The 21,368-nt window shown below is 40.8% G+C and overlaps 2 protein-coding genes across 2 annotated transcripts; both read left to right on the top strand.

Moving 5' to 3' along the window:
• Positions 1-2,094: 2,094 nt before the first annotated feature.
• On the top strand, positions 2,095-9,891 carry pif1 (PIF1 5'-to-3' DNA helicase homolog (S. cerevisiae)). The gene is made up of 13 exons (XM_027031554.2): positions 2,095-2,158; positions 2,422-2,983; positions 3,156-3,285; positions 3,517-3,642; positions 4,026-4,179; positions 4,655-4,769; positions 4,898-5,004; positions 5,415-5,554; positions 5,913-6,019; positions 6,111-6,198; positions 7,944-8,089; positions 8,703-8,894; positions 9,291-9,891. Exons 2-13 carry the CDS (start codon positions 2,432-2,434, stop codon positions 9,342-9,344), a joined length of 1,911 nt encoding a protein of 636 aa, XP_026887355.1. The 5' UTR covers positions 2,095-2,158; positions 2,422-2,431; the 3' UTR covers positions 9,345-9,891.
• A 4,885-nt stretch (positions 9,892-14,776) lies between these two features.
• Positions 14,777-17,173, top strand: nsun4 (NOP2/Sun RNA methyltransferase 4). The gene is made up of 6 exons (XM_027029999.2): positions 14,777-14,869; positions 14,966-15,351; positions 15,423-15,577; positions 15,701-15,852; positions 16,230-16,354; positions 16,641-17,173. Exons 1-6 carry the CDS (start codon positions 14,777-14,779, stop codon positions 16,915-16,917), a joined length of 1,188 nt encoding a protein of 395 aa, XP_026885800.2. The 3' UTR covers positions 16,918-17,173.
• Positions 17,174-21,368: the final 4,195 nt, after the last annotated feature.

Raw genomic sequence — 21,368 nt, 5'->3', positions numbered from 1 at the left:
CCCGAAAGGTAATAAGAGCATTAAAAGGACTTTCTGCATCTGACATAGAAAGAGAAGGTCACAGGCAGTCGGGTAATACTATGAAAGTGGTACAAGACAGACTTAACAGTGGAAGAAATGGGCGCATTAAAGTGGTGTGTAAGAGCCAAAAATTACATCCAAATTATGGGCTGTCAGAGAGGGCTTAACTAGCACTCAACCTGGCAGTAACAAAACTTCACAGTTTAGAGAAAAAGGATTTTCGGTACCAAGGAATATCATTTTGCAAAAACGTCACCAAGCGAGATGACGTTAGATGACAGCATGTGATGACACCTATAATGTAAGATGACAGCACTTGATGACAGCCTACGATGTTAAATGACTGTGTTAACAATTCAGCTAATTCAGTTTTAAAGAAGGATAATCAAAAAGTGTGATAGTATATCACAATTATCAGTGAAGAAGGACTGAATATCTATGGCATTTACCTGACACTTTTATCCAAAGTGACTTACAATTATAACTGAATACAATTTGAGCAATTGAGGATTAAGGGCCTTGTTCAGAAGCCCAACAGTAGTATCTTTGCAGCAGTGGAACTTGAACTGGCAACCTTCTGATTACTAGTCAGTTAGCTTACCCCCTGGGATGCCACTGCCCAAGGACCAATATGTTTGCAAACCAAGTGTTCAAGGGAGCAGACATTTTGAAAATGAAGAGACTGAACATGAAGATTGCTGTGAAACACTAGTCCTCTGGCTTTTGGGTCAAAGTTAGGACAGAACTATAGCCCAAAAGAATGAGAAAATTCAAGTTAAATTAAATCCTTTGGTAATTGCCACATTTCTCTGAAGAGGAGCATGTCCAAGGTTTTGTCTGATGTTGACTCTCTGAGTTTTGTGATTTACTAGACACTGACCTACAGTTTAATAGTTGAAGTTGTTGAGAAAAATTGTTGAGAAGAGTAAACATGAGCTTCCAAATTTCTTCCATATTTTATCAGTAGGACTACTACAGAGTCTAGATATTTACTTATAAGATGCATATACTTCCTTATGTTTATGTAAGTTCACTTTGTAAGTTCATTGACACCTAAGTAATAAAATGATTTAATGGCCTATTAACAAAAACAAACGGGTCATTTCGGTGTCCATCGAAATACCATCAGTTGTAAAAAAGGGTGGCCATCACTAAATAGAGGAGCGCGTCTGAGACATCACCTTTTCCAAGCCTATAATGCTGTGGTAAACTCCATACCTCTGCATTTTATGGAGGAATTAGCCTACTCCAACACCATAAACTACTGGGAATATCATCTTCTCTGGTAAGCACACTTGTGTGACTTTAATATCTAATATTATGTTCTGATCATATGACTTCTTTGTGTGTATTTTTGCCAATTACTTGCATGTTGCCTTTTTATAACTGAAGGTGAGTAGATGAACACTGAAATGTCTTGTTTGTTTTTGTTATAGTCCAGTGATTTTATGAAATGTTGTATAAAACATATTTCCTTGTATGTACTGCATATACTTGCTTGTATTGCATATACCTCTCAGGACAAATTGTAGGTGTAAATATAGCAATACAGACCCAGATTAAACCTTAAACCTAGACTAAAAAGAATGGTGAGTCACCACTGGCACTGCATTTTAGTCCAAGACTAAACTTAAGAGAGATAAGTAAGTTAAAGATAAACAAGTTTCTGATTAATCCGTTCTCTGGTTCTTATCAGTCTGTATTCTTATTGACACCCGGATGCCAATACTCGTTTATCCACTAGAGGTCTTTTCTTGGTAAAGCTGCGGGTTAATGTCTAACGTACACATACAGGTTAACATTTTGCAGTGTTCCCAAGATGTCTTTGTCAAAGAAACTGAAGGTAGATTCCAGAATGATGATTATTCAAAACCAACTGATTAAATTCACTTTTATTTCGGGGAATAAATCACAAACCCATATTTAAACTGACGGAGAAATTGTACTATAGTTACGGCGGGCCCTAGAGTGACGTAGAAATGACTTAACGGAAGTTGGTAAACGATTGGATAACCGTTTAAATACCCTATTCTGATTGGTTAAGGCATTGTCTCATTGTCATTGGCTCTGCATTGCAATAGATTGGTTTGAAAATTGCGGCGTGCACTTGGTAAATTACATGCCGCTGGAGACACAAGTAAGTTTGTCTTTAATCAGAAAAATCACAGGTTAGTTAGTGACCGTAGTGTTAAATTAGATGTAAATTAGGAATTCTTGATGTATATAGCATGCGTTGCAATTTTCACAGAGAATATCGGACTTTTTAATCGCAAATCTGATGTTTTTTGTTAAGTTATAGACTCATTTCAGTTGTTTCAACAAACTCAAAGCATACAACTGTCTGATTTACTAGAAGGCCTATAACTACTGTTAAGATGCTGTTCTTTTTGTTTATTTAAGATCCGATGCAATGTTACAAAATGAGGACGCAGCGCAGCTCCAGTGTAGTGTCGCAGTGGAATCTCTGAATGCATCGGGTCAAGCCATCAAACGTCAAGTATTTCGCAAGGCAGTCGTAACATTAGGAAGAAACGAATTTGAAGAGATGATCCTGCGTGTCTACGACGGAAAGATCCCCCAAAACTTCGTGCTGCGTGATTTCCAGCTCTTTACTCGGTTTACCAGAGAAGGCAAATGCACCCTTAAATTCGTGCCGGAAAACACACAAGTCCTCATTTCGAACTGTCCGCCTGCGCATTTAAATACGTTTCTCAAGATTTTGAGTATAAAGCACCAGGCTTCGAAGGCTAACAAACCTCTTGGTGACAGAGCAAAACTGCGCGCCGGTGTTCCGCGCAGCTTTGAGACCATCAGCCCTTTGCAACAAAAAGATGTGCAGCGAGCCAACGATATGCGCAGTAAAGTCAACACGCCGCTGCACCTGAAGGAGAGATCTGCCAATAAAATGGTTGACGGCCGACAACAGGTTAAAAGGCCAAGAGCCAACTGTGACAGCAGCCCGGTATGATCATCAGTTGTGTGCCTCATCTGCAGAGAATTGTGCTTGGGGCAGTTGTCAGCGGGATATGTCTGTCAGCAGTTTGATTGCATCTCATAAAGGCCATCAGGAGGTATCTATTGTTCTGAGGTGTTTAATCCTCAGGTGAGACTGAAGTGCCAACTCTGTGTTTTAGGTGAAATCTCTCCATCCTAGCAAAAAACCAGTGCTGGTCTTGCCAATGGTCCAAAAGCTCAGCAAAGAACAGACTGCCGTGCTGAATGCAGTCTTGAGTGGGAAGAATGTCTTTTTCACAGGAAGTGCAGGTAGTTTGTATGAACACTCCCTTTTCGTGGAAATCACAATCCCCCATTTGCAGATGCTCATTTTCTTTTTTTGGCAATAATATTTCACACTTTTAATGACACTCTTTAGTTAGTGTTGTTTTTTTTGTTTATTTTTTATTATTATTTGGTTACATTTCTTTAATGGTGTCCTTGACATTAGGCCCTGTGACTTTATTTATGATCTGTTTTGAAGGTGCAGTTCTCTTTCAGGTACAGGGAAGTCTTTCCTGTTGAAGAGGATAGTGGGTTCCCTGCCCCCAAAAGGCACATTTGCTACTGCCAGTACTGGTGTGGCTGCTTGTCACATAGGAGGGACAACACTTCATAGTTTTGCAGGTTAGAAATATGCCAATCAAGGCCGAATGCCTCTACAGCATGTAGTGGTTTGGAAATGGAACCTCTCTTGACCCCCCCCCCCCCCCCCCCCCGGGTGGTCAAAGCGTGTGTTGCCTTACTGTGTAGGAAATGCCTTTTGATTTCATGTAATGCATCTTATTGTAATGTAGATGCTGCGTAATTGATGTGGCTGTTTGAGGGTGCTTCTCCAGTGACTGTGCCCAGTAGTGATTACTTGTTTAATCACACTACACGCACACATCGTAGCACAGTGTCCCTCTGTGTTTAAAAACATCTGTGATGGGAGCTGTGGTGTTGAAATGTGCTGAAGGGATGCAGTGTATGACTGTGGGCTGTGCTTTTTTTTTTTTTTTTGCTGTCAGGAATCGGGTCCGGTTCAGCCCCCCTGGAGCAGTGCCTGGAGCTGGCGCAGCGTCCCGGAGTACGGCAGCACTGGACCATCTGCAAACACCTCATCATCGACGAGGTCTCCATGGTGGATGGCCAGTTCTTTGACAAGCTTGAAGCCATAGCCCGGCATGTAGATGTTTGGTTTATTCAGGGATCTTTCTATGGTTCTCGGTTGCTATGCAAGAGTTGCTTAACTGTAGAATAAGAACAAAAAGGATTCCGTTTGGTCTTTAAACTTTCATGGTTATACCCTAAGGAGGCACTGGGAAGTCAAATGGTAAATATGTAGCAGCAATATGCAATGAAATTAAATTGATGCTGTAAAATGTGATTTTAATGTGCATTTAGAGACTGCTGATTGACTAGTTTATAGTTTTCACGCAGGTGGTATAATACTTATCTAATACATCCTTAATCATTATCTAGTTGCTTTGGGTGGTCTGTTTCTGCATCAACACAATTTAATGGTAATTGACATCCTCTCAAATAATATTCTCAGCAGAGCACAGTTAGAAAAGGAAAGCTTGTTTTATTCTTTGATTAGGTGACCTTTCCTTCACCATGGTGTGAAGGTGCTAATGAACTGTGACGGTGGTTCTAGGTCTATCCGAGGATCCACGGAGCCGTTTGGGGGTATTCAGCTAATCGTGTGTGGAGACTTTCTTCAGCTTCCTCCTGTTGCCAAAGGAAAGGAGAAACCTAGCTTTTGTTTCCAGGTGTGGAGTCATTAGAAGCGACATGTTCATGGGTATGCTGATGGGAGTCTTGTCCAGGCCAAGATGCTTGGCAGGTGTGTGGTGCAGTATAATGACTCTTCCCGGTGTCCATTCGTGGTCCCCTGCAGGCCAGGAGCTGGAGAAAGTGCATCCACATGAGCATGGAGCTGACGGAGGTGCGGCGGCAGAATGACCAGTCATTCATTTCCCTGCTGCAGGCCGTGAGGGTGGGCAGGTATGCAACCCTGAGAAGCCTCACCCCTAGGGTGTGGACACAGTTAGCCACTCCTTCCCAACCTCAATTGTCCACTGTGCATTGCTGGCCAATGAGAGGTTTGTCTCCCATGACCTAAACCCAATCAATCAGGTTGTGACTGGAATAGTTACATTGATTTTATACAATGCCTCAGGAAACCTACCTAGAAAAGGCTGCCATCATTAAGTCAAGAAAGTCAAATTGTAACAGTCTGAAATGTCAAGAGGACATCATGAAAGTGTGTAGGTTTTCCACCAACATGCAGTCTGATTCTTGATTCAGCATGCATAATGTTCAATCATATTCTGATTTCTTCCATGCAATTAAGCACCCATTTAACCTTTTTGTAGCATTGCAGTGCAGTGACCTATAGCTTACTCTTCCTCCAGAGTCACGGAGGAGGTCACCGCCAAGCTTCTGAAAAGTGCCAATAATTGCATCGAAAGGGAGGGTATCCTGGCAACAAGGCTGTGCACACACAAGGATGATGTCGAGCTCACTAATGACAATAAACTCAAGCAGTTACCAGGTTTGCTATAACCACATCAAGCTGTGCATGTTTTCACGTGTTGATGACTCTCCATGATGTTCCTAGTTTCTGAGTATGAAAGTCCTGTGAGGTGTGATGGTTGTGCAACATTTGCTGGAAAGTTAGTTTATTTTTCCCTGTCAGAGAGGCTTTCTGAGATGTTCACATGCTCGTTAGATCTACGTTCTCGCATGTGGGCTTTCCAAGTTGGAAGGGAGTGGGGGGGTGTGCAGTTCTGTACACCTTGTGTATTATTTATATAATGTACATGCATATGATGCATCTTCCAGCTTGTTCTTCATAAAGATGTTGCACAGTTAAACATCATCTCAGTGCACCCATTTCGTATCAAACGTAGGGCCCTTGCACACGTACGAGGCTGTGGACAGTGATCCAATGCTGGTTAAGATCATTGATGCACAGAGTCCTGTGGGACAAGTGGTTCATCTTAAGGTGGGGACCCAGGTAAGAGCTCGATCATCCCTGACTTCTGCTGCTGTATGCCATTTCACCTCAGATGCTCTCAGTAACGGGCTTGTTTTCGCTTGTGTTTTAGGTCATGCTCACCAAGAATCTGGATGTCCAAAGGGGACTTGTGAATGGTGCAAGAGGGGTTGTGGTTGACTTCTTACCTGGAAACCAGGGTATTGCTTACGGTGTCTTGTAATGTCTTTGCCATTAGCCATTTTAATTCTACAAAACTATGGGGGGAATGTCTTTTGAAGGACCAATTGACCAAAATTGCATTGCTTTTCAAAATAAATTTTTATACTAGCTAACAAGTAATGGAAATGTCACAAATATAAAAAGCAATATTGGGAAAAAAATATATATATATAAAATACAAATATGCAAAAATCAGACTGGAGAGCACAAATGGAATGGGGAGGTGTGTGTGTGTGTGTGTGTGTGTGTGTGTGTGTGTGTGTGTGTGTGTGTGTGTGTGTGTGTGTGTGTGTGTGTGTGTGTGTGTGTGTGTGTGTGTGTGTGTGTGTGTGTGTGTGTGTGTGTGTGTGTGTGTGTGTGTGTGTGTGTGTGTGTGTGTAAATGAGTTAAATTTCTAATGAATAAGGCCAGGCTTTTGTGGTGCTAAAGGTGTTGAGGTGGTGCATATGGGAACTCGGGACTGTGGCGCTAAAAGACCTGGTCTGACTGAATGTTTTGCCAAAGGGAAGGCAAGAAGACCAGTATCTGCAGATCTGAGTAAATGAGGTGCTTGGAAGTTCAGAGATGGGAAGGGTCAGGTTTGTGATGACCTTTAATTGGATTGGAGCCATGATGTGAGCTAATGAGTCAGTTGAGTGCCAAGATACAGCTGCAGGTAATGTTGGTGAATGATGGAACTATGAAGCTAAATGAGAAGGAGCTGACCCAAAACACACCTTTTGTGGGACTTCTCAAAAACTGGTACCACGGGGTGGATTAGAATTTGACAGAGGCTCTTTTGTTTGTGGTTGTGGAGTTTTGATGAAGGGTAGTTTGAGTGTATAGAAACTTCACCAGTAGCAAGGTATGTTTACTAGTCAGGAACAACAGAAATATTAAGCTTTAAGAAATAAGTGCTGGTTCAAAAAAAGACGTATTCTTTAATTTTGTGTGTGTGGTCAGAAGGAGCATCATAGAAGGGGGTTATATAAATGGTGACAGCACAAGATAATCAAGTGTTTTGGGTCAGGGAGTAGTTCGCAGATGATGGCAATTTTTATATTAGAAAAACTGGAGAAATTCGAGGTGTAGTTGAACCAGACTGTGTAAAGGATGTCGGTAAGCTTGAAATCTAACATGTATTGGAGGATGGACGGAAGTCGATTTTTACTACTTTTACCCATTTGGTAAAAGGGTGGTGACCGTTTCCCGCAGTAAAGCCAACATACTGCACAGTGATGCAAACGCTACATGTGTGAATGGCCGATGCTGGCCAGAACTGTGACATCCTTTTGGATATGTGGTCAAATTTGCTTCTTTTACTTAAAACACAATTCAGAAATGAGCACAAAGCAGTTGCTGACTTGCAATTGACCAGTTCCTTCAAGTCTATGGAAATGTATGTAGCACAATTTAAGTAATATTAACACAGTGTTTTTATAATGGTCAGTGTGTGGGGTTTTTTTGGGGGTTTTTTTTGTATGTTTTAAGTGCATTTTACTTCCTGACACATGGCGCAAGAAAAATATTTGCGTTGCTCTTCTCCAAATACTGCAGAACTTCATAACAGGTCATCACCCCAAAATGCTGCTAATATGAGCACCAAAATGAAAAGCAAGGTTTTCTGTATTATTCATGCATTTGTGAATCAGTCATGCTGCCATGTATGTTCTTGCCACTGAAGGGTGTGTGTAAACATGTCATCCATCCAAATGTATGGCCCCTCTGACTTCCTCTTTGCCAGGACTCCCGCGCGTGCGTTTCTTGAGCGGGACCGTGGAGGTGGTGAAGCGTGAGCGCTGGGTGTTCAGGGCTGCAGGGGGGCTGTCCCTCAGCCGACAGCAGCTGCCTTTAAAACTGGCCTGGGCCGTCTCCATCCATAAGAGTCAGGTGAGTCCAGACACGTCCCAGGCAACAAGTTTACCTCTACCATTATGACTCATTTGAAGTAAGGTAGCGTAGAAAGCCACTGACTCATACTTGAAGCACCATTTACATCATTTGAGATCTGTTTTATTTCCTGCCTTTCTCGTGTCTCAAATGTCCAAGATTTAAGGGGGGTCATTTTGATTCTATGGGGAGCCCTTCCCATTACCTGAGCTGTGCTTTGGGACACTGTAATGGTTTTAGTGTAATAGTTTGGGGAGGGGGAGGGGGCTTTTTCCCCCTTTTTTGCAGTAATTCAGGCCTCTGTGTGGTCACATTAACCAAACCCTGAAGCTACCACTCAAGCTGTGCACCCCAGTGCTAATGGATTACCATTAGAGCTGTCCTTAGATTGAGAACAGGGTAATCAAACAGACGAGGATTAATGATGATTATATCTGTTTTTGACCTTGCAAAAAAGAGGTAGCTGGAATACAGAAACTCATCTTTCTTCAACCTAATGCCGTGGGCTGTGCAGAAGTGACACACCACTGCAATGCCCTATTGATTCTGACACCTGTGCTGGATTTAAAATGAATGAGGCCAACATTGACACGCATGATGCATGGCTCCCTAGGGCATGACCTTGGACTGTGTCGAGATCTCGCTGGCTCGAGTCTTTGAGAGCGGACAGGCTTACGTTGCTCTGTCTAGGGCCCGGAGCCTTGAGGGGCTCCGTGTGATGGACTTCAACCCGCACGTGGTGCAGGCCAACCAGGATGTGCTCCTCTTCTACAAGAGGCTGAGGATGGACAGGCTTCTCATGCAGGTCAGTGTCAGCATGGTCAAACTCCACGATGGTGCACTCCCGTCGGTATTCCCGACTCAAAGATCACCTCAGTTGGGTGAAATAAGAGGCAGCCTTCGAAGGAGCAAAGATGAAGTGCCGAGATGGATTGTGCATGTCATTTCGCATAATTTGGTATTCCGAAAGATTCCTTTTCAGTGGCAGAAAGTATTGATTTTTCAAGCAGGATTTGTGGCTGAAATACGATACTTAAACTAAAAAGTTTAAAATATCACAAATGATGGATGCCTGGCTTTTAAAAAATAAAATGAATAAAAAATTGGCGCATGCTGAATTTATCAACATTCCATAAATTGGTTTTGGAAAGCAAGTGCATTATTCTTATAACTTACTTGACTTTGCACTAATGTTTTCCAGTCCTCCATGAGCGACTTTGTGGAAAAACGCAACAAGGAGAATGAAGTTTGGTGAGATGATGTCCATATCCTCATCCAGATGTAGACTGTGTGCATAATTTATTTGTATTCATCATGACTTTGTTTCCCTCCTGAAAACATGCTCTTGCCATAGGTTACATATCCTTTAGGATGTGATTTTATTTATAATTTTGCATATGTTATTTAATGAAGGATTTTTCTGTTTTGACTCCATATTGTTGGCATGGTGAATGTGTGGTTTTATTACAATGTTATTAAGCATTACCATTTATCTGAAGTATTTCATAATTTGCCTTTGGTTGTATTAAAGTAGCATTTGTTGCTTTCAGTTTGGAGACCCTCACTTTTTTTTCTAAAAGGGGGAAAAAAAACAGGGTTTGTGTTCATCTACAGTAAGGTACTATATGCAGTAAGATGTAGGAGCTACTCTTCCCTTTTTTGGTAATGACTTCCACCAAACTAAAATGTGGGCCTTTCTGCAAGCTGCCTGCCATTGAAAACGGAGCATGCAGTAAGGGCACATTCCAGTCAGTTCGACAATGAAACTGCTCCGAAACCAGAGGTCCCTATGAAACTTGTATGCAGAGGTGTTGAGTGCACTGCCTCCTTGTGGCAGCTCTGTATATGACTGACTGCAAAACCAGTATTTTACTTACATTGAGATATGAAACAATGAGCTGAGGTTCAAAGTCTCCTGGTATAGCCCTATACACTCACTGGGCAGTTTAGTAGCAACACCCATCTAGTAAGCACATCTTATTCAAGTCCAGGTGAAATCTATATACTGCTAGTCCTTCAGCAGTGGTCCCTTTCTGACCAGAAGCCTACCGTTGGCTTAGCATTTTTAGGGACTAGGCCCCTCAACTTTTATACAAACAAGGCTGTATGTCATAAATGGTCCAGTGTTTGGAAACTTTGATAAAGGAGGTAGACAAAGTGTACAAGCAAACAGATGAATGTAAGTACAATGCATATTTTTCTAATAAAGGGGTGTGTGTTGTAAGATCCATTTTATTCCTTTACTACGGGGGGAGTCCAATCTTGAAGAAATCTCCGTTTTATTTAGACCTTGCACACATTAAAAATGTTTAAATGATTCACTTGCACAGTGGGCTCATGCATGAGTTCAAACAGTTCCTTTTTGCAGTCTTCTCCCATGTGGGAGGATGTTAAACTAGGTTTCACATGCTTCTAGCTTTTGCCATGCAGGTGCACGCTGCTCAGTTTCAGCACACTTCTGACACTGTTTCTAGGGGGTCCTTCAAAGCACAATCGCAGCTAACAAAGGAAAACCGGCAAAAATGTGATTGTGTCCTGTGAGTCAGTACAGCATATTGCATTTTGTCAGGATTGCTAACTTCCCACCCTTTCCTCCTCTTCTGGGGGATCATCCACCTTTGAGGAGATGACATCTTTCAGCAAAAACAATAAATTATTTTCATCTGTTTGTTCAAGGACACCTTTCCAGCTTGTTGAGCATAGTATTTACATTTAACTAAAGTTCTTTAACGTTTTGAAGTGACACTCAAATGTATATGGGAGAGGGGGGGAAAAATGCATGTTTCTGTCTTTTGGCCTTGGCTTCATCAGTAAAACGTGATGAGATTGTTTGGCCTGCCGCGGTAGCTGCCCCAGGTTCAGACCACAGATGCAGACATTTGTCATTTATTAATTATATAGGTAATCAAGTGTGGATTTCGCAGTAAAGCATGCATTCAAATTGCATTTTGTGTCTGAGAATTAATTCATTTTGTTTATGATTACAATAATAAAGTGATTTATTGTTATTGATTGAACTATACAAGTATATTATTCATTATACTCTGTACTCTTATTTCAGCTGACTGGTTCTCACAATTAGGCTCTCAGAATTTATGTTGGCCCTTGTTACAAAGCCTGAGTCAGGCCCTTTGTAGATAGACCAGCAGTAGCTACTATGGGTTTGATAAACTGTCAACATATCAAATACAAAATACCGTCTTAGAAATTCATTTGTTTATGGTTACTCAGCTAAGGGACTTATCTAGCTGGCATGGTCATAACTACCCACAAAACAATTGAAAAGTGAAATAAAGTAATATAATGATGCAAAGTTATCTGTGCTCAATTTACTGAATAATTAGCTAGCCATCCTAGCAAGATTAAATCAGTCACATGCTACCCTCTGAGAACATCCCAATCAGGAAACAGACAATAGATATCCTATAAAACGGTAATTGCATGACTTCATGATTTTTTTAATGTCTGATAACCAAACAACAAAAATATTACATTATACCTCACTGTCAGGTCCCCTAAAGGAAAATGCTTTCTTTATGAAAACCAATTTAAAAGCTGGTGGCTTCGTTAGCAGTGGAGAAGTATGAACCTAGCTCGAGTAATTGGGATTTTCTTCTGGTCGTATTTGGCAAAATATTATTTTGTTTAGGGAGATAATGGATAGTGAATTAAATAGTTTATATATATGACTGTATGTACAATATATATGTAAATAAAACTCATCACAGAAAACAGGATCCCTATAGACTTTTATAAGGGCTGTTATATAATTGTGAATGAGCAACTTTAAAATCCCTCAATATAAATTAAAAACAGCCTGGAAACATAACCACAGTATCTTAGATTGAGGTACAGTTGTCCTGCTTGTTATTTTCCATTGTACTTATATAGCCGTTTCTTTATTTATTGTTCATAGACTTTAGTTTTTAGCCATAGTAACAATGTGAATGTCAATTTTGCCAATGTGAGGTATAACTATTGCTTATAGGCCTATATATGTCTGTTTATATGCCACTATGTTAAAATGCTTCTATGATTGATTTCCATTCAGACTAGATTATAATAGTTTAATTCTATGATATGTCATTAATTTGTTCGTAGGCCTACTCCTATATAAATACAGAATACAAATACTACTAAATAAAATGCTGCTCTGATGAGTTTACACATGGCGCACTAAATGCATTAGTTGCAGTAATTAAAATAATACATTGTTTATAAGGTGCATTAGTTCACTAAGGTGTATTCATTCATAAGATGTATTCATTCGCTAATGTAGGTAGTTCCCTAGAAATAGGCTTACTTTTTCTATACTTTTCATTAGTGTTATTAATATTTTTTTGTTAATTTTGGTGTTTTCGGTTCTGGGTTGTTCTGTTTAATGTTGGCAAGTAGTAAGAGGTTATTAAATAGGTTACTAACTAGTTTATGACATGATCATTTTTAATAAATGCATTAAAATGACGTTCAAGTTCAGATCACAAAGAACTACACTTAAAAGTGGTATATGAATTTTCCCATGGTGGTGACTGAATTTCCCCATGACTTATTTAGACATGATTTGCCCACAATTCTAGTAACCGGAACCCTTATTGCAGCTTTAGAATAAGGCAAGAGATCCTCCTCCAGGGGGAGACAGCAATACCTAGTCTATAAATCGTATCGAAGTGCGAGCGGGGAGACTAGGCAGTGAGTAACCTAAGGAAACTTGTATTTTTTTCTGTTTTGTAACATGAGTAGCTTTTAGGAGATTTTATGATTCATTTACGGCAAGGAAGCAAATTTTATTGGGCTACATTCCCAGCTGGAGATGAGAATAAAGATACAAGCAATGTGAAATAAATTGTATTTTAATCAGATTAGATTAATTATAAACAGTTACCTTGACGCTTGACTATTGAAACAATAAGAATAACTTCACTTGCAGTTTAAAGTTTCTCATAAGTATTTGATTCAAATGAGAAATTTAACTGCACTTCTTATTTTTATAGTCCTGACACAAGTTAGCTTTGATAATACTGACGCTCCGTAGGTCGGATATATAAAATTCTGTTGCCTCTACTACGCTATTTGACAAATAAACCATATTGAACCAGAGCGAAATTAAAACTTAAATATGTTACCAGTCGTATTGATATTTTAAGACGGTTACTGTTTAATATCGTTGAGCCTACTTCACATGTAATTGCCAATGGCAATTTCACCGCGGTCAAGCTATCTGCGCTTTAGCGATTCACGGTCAAGTCATCCGCGCTTTAAATTCAAATGTTCAAATATGCGCAATTTTACGGTATTTCGCTGCTCACCGCAATCGAACGCTCCCTAAGCAAAGAGAAACAAAGACTTACGTATTTGTTTGAAGAGCTTTGATGAAGACACGCACTTTTAAAAGTAGTGTATGTTTTTACTTGATTGAACTAGTTTTCTTGCATAATTAGATTAAACACAATTGGTAATATATTTAAACAGCTCAATTAGCATTGTGCAAAAATGCTTTTTCTGTATAATGTTTCTCAGAAGTTTATTATAGAGCTTGACTGCCAGCTAAAACAGGGGATATCACTAGTGAAATTTTGCAAATGTGCAGGGCAGGGGGTATTCCAGGTCTGAAAAATTCCACTGCCAATTGAGTGGTGGTCCTTGGCTATCACCAGATCATGTTTGAAAAGATTCTACTGCACCAGTGTTTAATAAATGTATATATTGACGTTCTTGTATTTGTAATGATGTTTGCATGCCCATTTAATTCAGAGAAAGCATGGTTACATATGTTTCTGAATTTTAACACAGTACAAAAACAGTACCACTACCTTGGCTAACAGCAGAGTAAGTTTGTACAGATTTCACTGTACCATTTTTTCGTGTGGGGCAGTGGTAGCTCAGTGGTTAAGGTACTTAATCGGAAGGTTGCTGGTTCAAGCCCCACCACTGCCAAGTTGCCACTGTTGGGCCCCTGAGCAAGACCCTTAACCCTCAATTGCTCAAGTTGTACTCAGTCATAATTGTAAGTCGCTTTGGATAAACGCGTCAGCTAAATTCCATAAATGTAAATGTACTACCTTTAGGCGAATTGGTATTCATTTCGTACAGGCTGAACTTTGATATCTGTTTCTCAGATATTTCTCATAATGCCAAAACACTTCCATTACCACATAAGAGTAGTGTATCTTGGCTATCAGCAGAGTAAGTTTGGACAAATGTCACGCTACCATTTTTCAAAATTGGCCAAGTACGTTTGGACATACAATACACGTTTAATACCATTAGTGACTAAGGACTGTAGTAGATTGTGGTGCGCAGCGAAATACGATAAAATCGCTCATATAGTCGCATTCGAGTTTATAGCGCTGATGACTTGACCGTGAATCGCTAAAGCACGGATAGCTTGACTGCGGTAAATCCGCTCGTACCACTTACAGTTACAGCCTATTAGCGTATTCAGAAACACAATAATGGTATTATTGTTACAAAATGAAAAGGGGAGTAGTATTATTCTGTATGTGAACACTTCCCAAGATAGGACAATATGCTAATCCTTACGGTTTAGTTATGCATAACTTTTGACTGTACGATGTGTGACGTATGTTTTTCAACGTATACTTATACCTATAACATCGAAATGTTGCAAAGCGGAACTATTTTATTTTCTTATTATGACCAGCGGACACTTTTCCATGACACACCAAAATGGCCGTACACGTTAGTAGGACATTTTTGATAAGCAAATTCAAAGACTTTTTTTATTTTATCCAGAGAAGGTATCGCGTTAAAACTAAATGGGTAAATACTTCCATATATGTTTTTTAGATTTGAACTCTAGCAACAGCTTAAAATGTGTTGTATAAAGTTTTTCTTGTCTTCGTATTATGGTAACAGGCTACTACAAGAGCAAAATTCCCAGCTACTGCCCTCGCTCTGCAAAACTTTGATGCGACATACAGCAAGCAGTTAGGGGACGTGTGGCCTTCTGTTCGTGTTGGAATGCTGTCGGAACAGAAGTATGGAGCGTTGATGAACACCTTTGCATCTCCTGATGACGCAATATCCGACTTGCATTCCCGAGGGTGCAGAGACTTCATTAGTGTTGCGAGCTCCAGCGATGATGGAAAAAACAGTCACGAGCTTTTGCAAAAATCGGAACTCCATAATCATGCTGCAACTGTAGACACGTTTGAAACAGCTACTGCGTGCACTCGTATCAGCTCAAATATCCAGTGTTTGGTCTTTCCAAGGGGAGACATATCTCGATTCAAACCGGCAAGGTAAGATATCTTTATTGCTTAGCTTCATATTTTAACTTGACCATGATTCCTCTGAATCCATTTTCTCTCAGGCCAGGCAACAACGGGTTATTAGGTTATTATCTGCTGGATGCAGCTTCTGTGCTACCAGTCCTGGCGCTGGATGTCCAGCCAGGACACACTGTGCTGGACCTCTGTGCTGGCCCCGGTGGGAAGACCCTCGCAATCCTTCAGTCTCAAGCTGTCAGTATGTGAGCATGACACACAATTTTCACCATGCCAGGATCATTGCTTATTTTGATTATGCAGATCCACTGCCTTGTTCTGATGGTGTATTAATGTTTTATTTGTTTGTCTAACATTTGATCAGGGTTTCTCTGGGCGAATGACTTGGCAGGGTCTCGCACAGCTCGGCTCCGCAGGACACTGCAGAGCTACCTGCCCAAAGAGATCCTGAGAATCATTCATATTACTTCTTTCGATGGTCGGAATTGGAGAAATATGGACTGCACCTTTGACAGAGTCAGTGTCGAGACTTACATTGTTTGATGTGTATATATTTATTTATTTAGAAGAGGCACCTGTATAAGAGTATGTTATGTCAAGTTAAGTTTCTATGAGTAATGTATGTTTTATATGCCATTGCCACATGTTTTGGCATGTGCCAACCAGTCATGTTATCTTCATATAGCTTAAGTTCCAGCAGGGGCAGCCACAAGAGCCACTGGTTATTGAATTCTACACATGTAGTGGGACGCTAGTTAAGAGGTCACAGCATTTGGTAGCAGGCAGTCTCTCTATTCAGTGAGACATTATCTATTGTCATTGTCAAATACTGCCCTCTGCTGGTCATTGTACTAATTTATGCACCTTGCAATCTTCCCCCACCTTCCTCTCAGGTCCTGGTGGATGTCCCCTGCACAACAGACAGACATTCTTTAATGGAGGAGGAAAATAATATATTTAAGCGCGCCAGGACTAAAGAGAGACAGAAGCTTCCTTTACTACAGACAGAGCTCCTCTTGTAAGTTAGATTCTTTTAAATGCCAGATGGTATCATGATATGCACTAGGTAACTAAATTTATTTTTTTGATGTGTTACTTGGACCCTGACGTAACCATCATTACTTCGCTATGTGAAAAATCAGAAAATCAATGACATCTCCTTTAAGTCAGGTCAAGTTAACTTTGTCATTTTTTTCCATATACAAGTATACAGTGGATTAATGTTAGTGCCACATAAAAGACAAGACAGGGGCTGAGCAAACAACAGAACAAGAATGCTGACAGCATTTGGCTCTCCTGCACAGGGCTGGGATCCAGGCTACACGGCCAGGTGGGGAGGTGGTGTATTCCACGTGCTCGCTCTCCCACCTGCAGAATGAGTGTGTGGTGGAGCAGGCCATCAGCGTTGCTCGTCGAGAGATGGGCATCACGTTGCACGTGCAGGACCTCGGGAGCTTTATCCAGATCTTTTCCGGAACTTTCCATTTTGCACCGCAGACAGCAACAGGGGTGCTCGTCTTGCCACACCTGTGCGCAAATTTTGGGCCAACTTACATGTGCAAACTGCAACGGGTCAGCTAGAGGTTTCCAGTTTAAGTGGTCAGCTTGGAAAAAACACAGCACCCTGCTTTCATACAAATGACTTGTTGGCAGTTTATGTACATTAATATGGTGGTGCCACTGTATGAAGAGGATTATCGTTTAAACTTGGCAAGGGAATTTCTGTGTTCTCTACTCAAAGAAGGATAGTAAATGTCTAAATTAATATTGGTTTTGAAGTATATGCCGCCATATTGCTTTAGTCAGTGAAATAAAATAAAATCTAGGCTTAAATCTACTTTAATTTGCCAAGAACAAATCATGAGGATGATTTGCTATGAAGAACATTCATATCTGAACATCAACCAAACATTAACCCAGCTCTTTTTGTGATTATTCATCCAAAATATTTAATTTGCTATAAAAGGGAGAAGGAGAAGGAATTTGTAAACTTGATTTTTGACAACAGCTGATGTAAAAAGTGCTATATAATTAAATCTTACTTAGTATCCTGAGCAGTGCTTGGAGTGGGAGGAAAATGTGCCGGTACACACCTTATCCATGTGTTGGAATGTGTATTAGTTGGTATCAGCAAATCATATTAAATGTTACCTTCATGTCTACATACATGATGTACTCTTATAGGAAATAGCACTGATGTTCACATATAAATGTATTTACTTAGTGAGAACCATTTGCCAAACAAATAATCATATATAATATAATATCTGTATGATACTATATATGATGTATGTGTACTATTATGTGTGTGCACAAAACGACCGTTTAATTTGACCCTTTAACCAGCGGTCGGATCATTCATCTTTACTACGATTGTTAACGTCGTAGTTGGTAGAGGTAGCTTCAGATGTTTTTGGGTCATTATGAATCGCCCAGAACCTTATATGGAGATGGAAGAAAAGGGTACGGGAAAGAAAAGGTCACGGTACGCCAAAGAGTAAACTACCGAAGTGGCGGTACTGCGCAACGGTGAGAACGGTGCCACTTTGCGCACTGATCCCTTTACGTGTAATACCTCTGTTGTTCTGCTTATCGCCTATAGATGGCGTCAGCTGACAATAGTAAGTCTCAACTTCCCGCGGTTGGAAATCCTTGAAAGGGGGCGAACATGTCAGTAATCAGTGCAGATGAAAAGTATTGCCCTTCGGTAGTAGACCTTAAATGAATAATAAGTGGTTGCCGTTTATAGTAGTAATAGCAGCCAGATTAACTGTTTTAGCGCACAACACTCTTCCCAAGTTGTACTAAACCATACATTTTTCCTTTTTATACAATTGTTTGATGTATTAGTAGTTAACCAGTAGAAATCGGGTTAACTATGTAGTCAGGTAGTCTGGATTTATCTGTAATTTTCCTTAAATTACTGTAACTTATTGACATTTATTGTGGTTAAATTAGAAAACGAAATGTGGTAATTAAATGCTTAACTTTACATTGAAATTATTCGAAATTAGATCGACTTTTGTTGAACTGCGTTTGGCATCACACGTTTGCCAAAATGCTCCTCGGGCCACGGCCTCCCCTTCACCCCTCCCTCCCCGAGACCGCGGGGTAAGAGGTCTGTTTTGTTTTCCAGCAACGTACAAGCTTCAATTTTCGCTTTGCTGTCCCCCGACCTGGCGTCGATTCCGGGCAATGTAGCATGAAAAGGTGTGCGCACTTTAAGAAGGGGGCCGGCAAGAACTATCGACTCCCCGCTGTCATTAAGCTGCTCGAAAACTGTTCCATCGGCGCCCGAATCGCGATTGGCCGCGCTGTCGTTTAGTTGCCGGCTTCTCACTGAACATTAAGGACGCAAGAGGATAGTAAAATGGGATGTTTTCCCCTCGTTTTCCCATTCGCCCTTTATTCCACAGATGAGTGCAGATAATTTTCTGTGCGATTGTGAGTGATTACTGTATTACCGCGGTAATATAGGGTTATTTGGGAATGCAAAGAGAATTAATGATACATAAAAACTATTTTTTGCATTGACTGCGTCTCTCGGCCGGTATAGTTCTCCATGCCTGCATCTTGTGATTACCTAAACGTATTGTAAATATGTCTTTCCTATGGGCTTTTACATAAATTTACATTTTTTAACACTCAGGAAACAGAGGCCCATTAGGGACAAGTTATTTTCATCTACACAGTTTGTTCATCGTTGACTTTAACGGTGCGGACAAGGCTTGCGTCCGTTAGTTTGGCGAGTACAACACCAATGATGTAAATCTCTGTATTGGCAAAAGTATTAAAATTATTCACTATCGCTGGAGGTTCGGTTACCTGTTGTACATGGGCTCTGTGGTGCTAGTGGTGTCTTACGTCGGTTTCTTAGGGTCAAACATCTCGCCATTGTTTGAAAGAGGATGAGAGCTCTTACGAAAACAGTCTGTTATGGCCTATCGCTTAACATAAGATACATTCTCTTTCGTTTGTTATTTCCTTTTAAGCGACATTTCTTAGCAAGACCAACGCTCCCATGGCTCTCGTGTTTTTGACCATTTTCTATTGGCGTGCGAAGCTTTACACGAGCTCAGCTACATCTGCTGCGTCTTGGACTTCGTGGTAAAGAGACGGTGTTTGTGACTGTTGTGAGATCAGATCTAAGCATATTTCTTTCCTGCGGGTTCTTGGAGAATGAAGCCACAACTCCACTTTATAAATTCCACAGAGTGAGATTTGAGTGTATTCTTCACTCTGAGGTCATAACCCTAGCTGAGGCCCATCACCTCCCAAATTGGTGCTCTATACTTCAGAATGCTTGGCTTTACAATGTAGTTTTGCATTTAAACGTCAAGTAGTTTATCTATACCTTCAGCACATTACTTTTACTATACCTACACTGGTTAGCAGTGATACTGTTACTTCCAGGAAATAGTAGAAGTACCCAATCAAAAGCCAACTTAAGAAGTAGTGGAAAAAAAACTGCCCAATCCAAAAAAGTCCTAAGTAGCCAATTACCTATATAATAACCAGGTGCTGTCTTGTTATTAGAACAGAATATGCCTGATAGAACATGGAGTTTGTTAGTGAGAAGCATGACCAGTAGCAAAGCAGTTCGGGCACTGACACCAACCGAACACAATAAAATTCAATACAAAAAAAAAACCTCGGTTAATAAAAATGCATGACCAAAATCTAGTTGAGTAAGAAACAACATTATTTAAGCAAGTATATTCTACTAAAAATGTAAGTCCTTCAAAGTAAGTGCTGCAGAGTACAGGAAACTGGCTTCTACCTGCTGAATACAGACATCCTTTTAAGCATGTTTAGACCCTTGTGCCATCGTGTCCTTTGCACATGTTTGTCTGGCCACCTGGGGTGTGGAGGTGTGTGAGATTGTTTGTCAGTATGCTTCTGACTTGTAACTGCCCTCAGATCCCAGGCAGATGGCACTTTTCTGAGTCCAATTGTCCGTAAAATTCAAGTCCGTATTGATTAACCATCATGCCCAATGAAGTCCACCCCCCACCCCCCCGTTGCTGTTTATTGAAGGCTATAGGCCTAATAAAACCTTGCTGTTGACGTCTGTTTTTGTGTAACAATTCAGTCAGTGAATCCTCACCTCTAACTAGCCATTTTGGCTCCCTGTGTCTTGTGCTCCTTTAAGACTCACACTTGCTATACCCCCTCCCCCCTGCTTAACTATGTCCAGTTGGGGTTTAAGCCATATGACTGTGTCTCGCATTCACTGAGTGGCTGGGCTCCCCTCCACTTGCCCACAATGCTCCTTGCTCTTTTAAGGGGTATGTGTAGCGCGCCGTTGATGCGTAATTATGTGTGACTGAAACAGCGCCTTGGTGACAGGCACTGGAGTGCCGCTGTTTGCCTGGGTTAGCCTCGCCTCCCAAGAAAAGAGCTCTTCTCTTCAGCCTTAAGAGGATTAAGTGGGGTTGCGATAACAGAGGGATAAAAAAAAGGGAAGGACCGATTCAGAAAGCGGGGTGCTAGGACGAAAGAGAGTGACCTCCTGTAACCGAGTTCAAACACCTGTTGTCACAACACCCCACCCCCACTGCCTCCTCCTTCCAGTCACTTTCTCTTAGGATCATATGTTCAACCTCCTTTTTGGTTATTTATTAGAAACGATATGGTGCTGTTTGTAAGTAATTGGACAGTCACAAACCTTTTTGTTTTGGCTTTTCACATTGGCTTTGGATTGAAGCAATGTCTATGACAGGGGACTACTGTCAGACATAGACAAGGACTACATGCAGCCGGAATGTAGCTGTCGATGTGTGAAAGGCTGTTAAAATGGGAAGAACACACATGCATGACCCTCAGAGGGTGAACGTTAGCGCCCGTTATTATAAGGTATAAACCACTGGTAAAACCTCCAGTTTGAAAAAGTCCCTGTTACAACTGGCTCAAATGTGCATTAAAATGCCTGAAGATTTCTTAGTCCCGTGGACAGATGAGACATGGAAAGAGAAAAGCGTGATTTTAAAAATAAATAAATAAAAGAAACAGCTCTTGATTCAAAGTGCAAC

This window comes from Electrophorus electricus, chromosome 7, assembly GCF_013358815.1.
Source record: "Electrophorus electricus isolate fEleEle1 chromosome 7, fEleEle1.pri, whole genome shotgun sequence".
NCBI classification, from domain to species: Eukaryota; Metazoa; Chordata; class Actinopteri; order Gymnotiformes; family Gymnotidae; genus Electrophorus; species Electrophorus electricus.
The sequence above is the reverse complement of the archived record's forward strand: the minus strand, read 5'-3'. Positions and strand labels throughout refer to the sequence as shown.

Excerpts from the sequence above, each read along its gene's own strand:
- pif1 (XM_027031554.2), top strand. The coding sequence starts at position 2,432 with ATGTTACAAAATGAGGACGCAGCGCAGCTCCAGTGTAGTGTCGCAGTG. Across the intron at positions 3,643-4,025 it reads AACACTTCATAGTTTTGCAG|GAATCGGGTCCGGTTCAGCC; the intron begins GTTAGAAATATG and ends TTTTGCTGTCAG. Across the intron at positions 4,180-4,654 it reads AAGCTTGAAGCCATAGCCCG|GTCTATCCGAGGATCCACGG; the intron begins GCATGTAGATGT and ends CGGTGGTTCTAG.
- nsun4 (XM_027029999.2), top strand. The coding sequence starts at position 14,777 with ATGGCCGTACACGTTAGTAGGACATTTTTGATAAGCAAATTCAAAGAC. Across the intron at positions 15,352-15,422 it reads TCTCGATTCAAACCGGCAAG|GCCAGGCAACAACGGGTTAT; the intron begins GTAAGATATCTT and ends ATTTTCTCTCAG. Across the intron at positions 16,355-16,640 it reads CTACAGACAGAGCTCCTCTT|GGCTGGGATCCAGGCTACAC; the intron begins GTAAGTTAGATT and ends TCTCCTGCACAG.